Consider the following 6,890-nt stretch of genomic DNA (forward strand, 5'->3'; position numbering starts at 1 on the left):
TCTTGAGAGGACAGCTCAACTTGAGAGGACAGCTCAACTTAAAAGGGCAGCTCAACTTCAGAGGGCAGCTCAACTTGAGAGGGCAGCTCAACTTGATAGGGCAGCTCAACTTGAGAGGACAGCTCAACTTGAGAGGACAGCTCAACTAGAGAGGACAGCACAACTTAAGAGGACAGCTCAACTTAAGAGGACAGCTCAACTTAAAAGGGCAGCTCAACTTCAGAGGGCAGCTCAACTTGAGAGGGCAGCTCAACTTGAGAGGGCAGCTCAACTTGAGAGGGCAGCTCAACTTGAGTGTACAGCTCAACTTGAGAGGACAGCTCAACTAGAGAGGACAGCTCATCTTGAGAGGATAGCTCAACTTGAGAGGACAGCTCAACTTAAGAGGAGAGCTCAACTTAAAAGGGCAGCTCAACTTCAGAGGGCAGCTCAACTTGAGAGGGCAGCTCAACTTGATAGGGCAGCTCAACTTGAGAGGACAGCTCAACTTGAGAGGACAGCTCAACTAGAGAGGACAGCTCAACTAGAGAGGACAGCTCAACTAGAGAGGACAGCTCAACTAGGAAAGACAGCTGAACTAGAGAGGACAGCTCAACTAGAGAGGACAGATCAACTAGAGAAGACAGCTCAACTTGAGAGGACAGCTTAACTTTATAGGACAGCTCAACTTGAGAGGACAGCTCAACTTCAGAGGACAGCTCAACTTGAGAGGACAGCTCAACCTGAGATGACAGCTCAACTTGAGAGGACAGCTCAACTTGCGAGGGCAGCTCAACTTCAGAGGGCAGCTCAACTTGAGAGGACAGCTCAACTTGCGAGGACAGCACAACTTGTGCGGACAGCACAGCTTGCACCGACAGCAAAGCTTGCACCGACAGCAAAGCTTGCAAGGACAGCACGGCTTGCTAAGACAGCACGGATTGCGACGACAGCACGGCTTGCGAGGACAGCACGGCTTGCGCGGACAGCACAGCTTGAGAGAGCAGCACAGCTTGCAGGGACAGCACAGCTTGCGAGGACAACACAGGTTGCGGGGACAGCACAGCTTGCGGGGACAGCACAGCTTGCGGGGACAGCACACCTTGCGGGGACAGCACAGATTGCGAGGACAGCTCAACTTGAGAGGACAGCTCAACCTGAGAGGAAAGCTCAACCTGAGAGGACAGCTCAACTAGAGAGGACAGCTCAACTTTAAAGGACAGCTCAACTTGAGAGGACAATTCAACTTGAGAGGACAGCTCAACTTGAGAGGGCAGCTCAACTTGAGAGGGCCGCTCAACTTCAGAGGGCAGCTCAACTTCAGAGGGCAGCTCAGCTTGAGAGGGCAGCTCAACTTGAGAGGGCAGCTCAACTTGAGAGGACAGCTCAATTTGAGAGGACAGCACAACTTGAGAGGACAGCACAACTTGCGAGGACAGCACAACTTGGGAGGACACCACAGCTTGCGCCGACAGCAAAGCTTGCACTGACAGCAAAGCTTGCAAGGACAGCACGGCTTGCGAGGACAGCACGGATTGCGACGACAGCACGGCTTGCGAGGACAGCACGGCTTGCGAGGACAGCACAGGTTGCGAGAGCAGCTCAACTTGAGAGGACAGGTCAACTTAAAAGGGCAGCTCAACTTCAGAGGGCAGCTCAACTTGAGAGGGCAGCTCAACTTGAGAACGCAGCTCAACTTGAGAGGGCAGCTCAACTTGAGTGTACAGCTCAACTTGAGAGGAAATCTCATCTTGAGAGGACAGCTCAACTTGAGAGGACAGCTCAACTTAAAAGGGCAGCTCAACTTCAGAGGGCAGCTCAACTTGAGAGGGCAGCTCAACTTGATAGGGCAGCTCAACTTGAGAGGACAGCTCAACTTGAGAGGACAGCTCAACTAGAGAGGACAGCACAACTTAAGAGGACAGCTCAACTTAAAAGGGCAGCTCAACTTCAGAGGGCAGCTCAACTTGAGAGGGCAGCTCAACTTGAGAGGGCAGCTCAACTTGAGAGGGCAGCTCAACTTGAGTGGGCAGCTCAACTTGAGAGGGTAGCTCAACTTGAGTGTACAGCTCAACTTGAGAGGAAATCTCAAGCTGAGAGGACACCTCAACCTGAGAGGACAGCTCAACTTGAGAGGACAGTCCAACTGTAGAGGACAGCAGAACTGTAGAGGACAGCAGAACTGTAGAGGACAGCTCAACTTGAGAGGACACCTCAACTTGAGAGGACAGCTCAACTTGAGAGGACAGCTCAACTTGAGAGGACAGCTCAACTTGAGAGGCCAGCACTACTTGAGAGGAAAGCACAACTTGCGAGGACAGCACAACTTGCGAGGACAGCAAAGCTTGCGAGAACAGCACAGCTTGCCAGGACAGCACGGCTTTCTAGGACAGCACAGCTTGAGAGAAAACCACAGCCTGCGAGGACAGCACAGCTTGCGAGGACAGCACAGCTTGCGAGAGCAGCACAGCTTGCAGGGACAGCACAGCTTGCGAGGACAGCACAGCTTGTGGGGACAGCACAGCTGGCGGGGACAGCACAGCTTGCGGGGACGGCACAGCTTGCGGGGACGGCACAGCTTGCGGGGTCAGCACAGCTTGTGGGGACAGCACAGCTTGCGGGGACAGCACACCTTGCGGGGACAGCACAGATTGCGAGGACAGCTCAACTTGGGAGGACAGCTCAACCTGAGAGGAAAGCTCAACCTGAGAGGACAACTCAGCTAGAGAGGACAGCTCAACTTTAGAGGACAGCTCAACTTGAGAGGACAGCACAACTTGCGAGGACAGCACAACTTGCGAGGACAGCAAAGCTTGCGAGGACAGCAAAGCTTGTGAGGACAGCACGGCTTGCAAGGACAGCACGACTTGCGAGGACAGCACAGCTTGCGAGGACAGCATGGCTTGCAAGGACAGCACGGCTTGCGAGGACAGCACAGCTTGCGAGGAGAGCACAGCATGCGAGGATAGCTCAACTTAAGAGGACAGCTGAACTTCAGAGGACAGCTCAACTTCAGAGGACAGCTTAACTTGAGAGGACAGCTCAACTTCAGAGGGCAGCTCAACTTGAGAGGACAGCTCAACTTGAGAGGACAGCTCATCCAGAGAGGACAGCTCATCTAGAGAGGACAGCTCAACATCAGAGGACAGCTCAACTTGAAGGAGAGGTCAACTTGAGATGACATCTCAACTTGAGAGGACAGCTCAACTTGAGAGGACAGCTCAACTAGAGAGGACAGCTCAACTAGAGAGGACAGCTCAACTAGAGAGGACAGCTCAACTAGGGAAGACAGCTGAACTAGAGAGGACAGCTCAACTAGAGAGGACAGATCAACTAGAGAAGACAGCTCAACTTGAGAGGACAGCTTAACTTTAGAGGACAGCTCAACTTGAGAGGACAGCTCAACTTGAGAGGACAGCTCAACTTGAGAGGACAGCTCAACCTGAGATGACAGCTCAACTTGAGAGGACAGCTCAACTTGAGAGGACAGCTCAACTTGAGAGGACAGCTCAACTAGAGAGGACAGCTCAACTAGAGAGGACAGCTCAACTTGAGAGGACAGCACAACTTGCGAGGACAGCACAACTTGTGCGGACAGCACAGCTTGCACCGACAGCAAAGGTTGCACCGACAGCAAAGCTTGCAAGGACAGCACGGCTTGCTAAGACAGCACGGATTGCGACGACAGCACGGCTTGCGAGGACAGCACGGCTTGCGAGGACAGCACAGCTTGAGAGAGCAGCACAGCTTGCAGGGACAGCTTAGCTTGCGAGGACAACACAGGTTGCGGGGACAGCACAGCTTGCGGGGACAGCACAGCTTGCGGGGACAGCACACCTTGCGGGGACAGCACAGATTGCGAGGACAGCTCAACTTGAGAGGACAGCTCAACCTGAGAGGAAAGCTCAACCTGAGAGGACAGCTCAACTAGAGAGGACAGCTCAACTTTAGAGGACAGCTCAACTTGAGAGGACAATTCAACTTGAGAGGACAGCTCAACTTGAGAGGGCAGCTCAACTTGAGAGGGCAGCTCAACTTCAGAGGGCAGTTCAACTTCAGAGGGCAGCTCAGCTTGAGATGGCAGCTCAACTTGAGAGGGCAGCTCAACTTGAGAGGACAGCTCAATTTGAGAGGACAGCACAACTTGAGAGACAGCACAACTTGCGAGGACAGCACAACTTGGGAGGACACCACAGCTTGCGCCGACAGCAAAGCCTGCACAGACAGCAAAGCTTGCAAGGACAGCACGGCTTGCGAGGACAGCACGGATTGCGACGACAGCACGGCTTGCGAGGACAGCACGGCTTGCGAGGACAGCACAGGTTGCGAGAGCAGCTCAACTTGAGAGGACAGGTCAACTTAAAAGGGCAGCTCAACTTCAGAGGGCAGGTCAACTTGAGAGGGCAGCTCAACTTGAGAACGCAGCTCAACTTGAGAGGGCAGCTCAACTTGAGTGTACAGCTCAACTTGAGAGGAAATCTCATCTTGAGAGGACAGCTCAACTTGAGAGGACAGCTCAACTTAAAAGGGCAGCTCAACTTCAGAGGGCAGCTCAACTTGAGAGGGCAGCTCAACTTGATAGGGCAGCTCAACTTGAGAGGACAGCTCAACTTGAGAGGACAGCTCAACTAGAGAGGACAGCACAACTTAAGAGGACAGCTCAACTTAAGAGGACAGCTCAACTTAAAAGGGCAGCTCAACTTCAGAGGGCAGCTCAACTTGAGAGGGCAGCTCAACTTGAGAGGGCAGCTCAACTTGAGAGGGCAGCTCAACTTGAGTGTACAGCTCAACTTGAGAGGACAGCTCAACTAGAGAGGACAGCTCATCTTGAGAGGATAGCTCAACTTGAGAGGACAGCTCAACTTAAGAGGAGAGCTCAACTTAAAAGGGCAGCTCAACTTCAGAGGGCAGCTCAACTTGAGAGGGCAGCTCAACTTGAGAGGGCAGCTCAACTTGAGAGGGCAGCTCAACTTGAGTGTACAGCTCAACTTGAGAGGACAGCTCAACTAGAGAGGACAGCTCAACTAGAGAGGACAGCTCAACTAGAGAGGACAGCTCAACTAGGAAAGACAGCTGAACTAGAGAGGACAGCTCAACTAGAGAGGACAGATCAACTAGAGAAGACAGCTCAACTTGAGAGGACAGCTTAACTTTAGAGGACAGCTCAACTTGAGAGGACAGCTCAACTTCAGAGGACAGCTCAACTTGAGAGGACAGCTCAACCTGAGATGACAGCTCAACTTGAGAGGACAGCTCAACTTGCGAGGGCAGCTCAACTTCAGAGGGCAGCTCAACTTGAGAGGACAGCTCAACTTGCGAGGACAGCACAACTTGTGCGGACAGCACAGCTTGCACCGACAGCAAAGCTTGCACCGACAGCAAAGCTTGCAAGGACAGCACGGCTTGGTAAGACAGCACGGATTGCGACGACAGCACGGCTTGCGAGGACAGCACGGCTTGCGCGGACAGCACAGCTTGAGAGAGCAGCACAGCTTGCAGGGACAGCACAGCTTGCGAGGACAACACAGGTTGCGGGGACAGCACAGCTTGCGGGGACAGCACAGCTTGCGGGGACAGCACACCTTGCGGGGACAGCACAGATTGCGAGGACAGCTCAACTTGAGAGGACAGCTCAACCTGAGAGGAAAGCTCAACCTGAGAGGACAGCTCAACTAGAGAGGACAGCTCAACTTTAAAGGACAGCTCAACTTGAGAGGACAATTCAACTTGAGAGGACAGCTCAACTTGAGAGGGCAGCTCAACTTGAGAGGGCAGCTCAACTTCAGAGGGCAGCTCAACTTCAGAGGGCAGCTCAGCTTGAGAGGGCAGCTCAACTTGAGAGGGCAGCTCAACTTGAGAGGACAGCTCAATTTGAGAGGACAGCACAACTTGAGAGGACAGCACAACTTGCGAGGACAGCACAACTTGGGAGGACACCACAGCTTGCGCCGACAGCAAAGCTTGCACTGACAGCAAAGCTTGCAAGGACAGCACGGCTTGCGAGGACAGCACGGATTGCGACGACAGCACGGCTTGCGAGGACAGCACGGCTTGCGAGGACAGCACAGGTTGCGAGAGCAGCTCAACTTGAGAGGACAGGTCAACTTAAAAGGGCAGCTCAACTTCAGAGGGCAGCTCAACTTGAGAGGGCAGCTCAACTTGAGAACGCAGCTCAACTTGAGAGGGCAGCTCAACTTGAGTGTACAGCTCAACTTGAGAGGAAATCTCATCTTGAGAGGACAGCTCAACTTGAGAGGACAGCTCAACTTAAAAGGGCAGCTCAACTTCAGAGGGCAGCTCAACTTGAGAGGTCAGCTCAACTTGATAGGGCAGCTCAACTTGAGAGGACAGCTCAACTTGAGAGGACAGCTCAACTAGAGAGGACAGCACAACTTAAGAGGACAGCTCAACTTAAAAGGGCAGCTCAACTTCAGAGGGCAGCTCAACTTGAGAGGGCAGCTCAACTTGAGAGGGCAGCTCAACTTGAGAGGGCAGCTCAACTTGAGTGGGCAGCTCAACTTGAGAGGGTAGCTCAACTTGAGTGTACAGCTCAACTTGAGAGGAAATCTCAAGCTGAGAGGACACCTCAACCTGAGAGGACAGCTCAACTTGAGAGGACAGTCCAACTGTAGAGGACAGCAGAACTGTAGAGGACAGCAGAACTGTAGAGGACAGCTCAACTTGAGAGGACACCTCAACTTGAGAGGACAGCTCAACTTGAGAGGACAGCTCAACTTGAGAGGACAGCTCAACTTGAGAGGACAGCTCAACTCGAGAGGACAGCACAACTTGAGAGGACAGCACAACTTGCGAGGACAGCACAACTTGCGAGGACAGCAAAGCTTGCGAGGACAGCAAAGCTTGTGTGGACAGCAAAACTTGTGAGGACAGCACGGCTTGCGAGGACAGCA

General features: G+C 53.1%; 2 protein-coding genes across 2 annotated transcripts; one reads left to right on the forward strand and one right to left on the reverse strand.

Moving 5' to 3' along the window:
• Window positions 1-4,056: 4,056 nt before the first annotated feature.
• LOC124741208 (seminal vesicle major clotting proteins-like) lies at window positions 4,057-4,611 on the forward strand. Its single transcript, XM_047248710.1, has one exon. The coding sequence runs from the start codon at window positions 4,057-4,059 to the stop codon at window positions 4,609-4,611; it is 555 nt and encodes a 184-aa protein (XP_047104666.1).
• Window positions 4,612-4,860: 249 nt separating this feature from the next.
• Window positions 4,861-6,209, reverse strand: LOC124741209. Its single transcript, XM_047248711.1, has 2 exons — window positions 6,185-6,209; window positions 4,861-6,083 (listed from the first exon to the last, which is right to left on the reverse strand). The coding sequence occupies exons 1-2, from the start codon at window positions 6,207-6,209 to the stop codon at window positions 4,861-4,863; spliced, it is 1,248 nt and encodes a 415-aa protein (XP_047104667.1).
• Window positions 6,210-6,890: the final 681 nt, after the last annotated feature.

The sequence above is a fragment of the Schistocerca piceifrons genome, unplaced genomic scaffold (assembly GCF_021461385.2).
Source record: "Schistocerca piceifrons isolate TAMUIC-IGC-003096 unplaced genomic scaffold, iqSchPice1.1 HiC_scaffold_1883, whole genome shotgun sequence".
NCBI lineage: Eukaryota > Metazoa > Arthropoda > Insecta > Orthoptera > Acrididae > Schistocerca > Schistocerca piceifrons.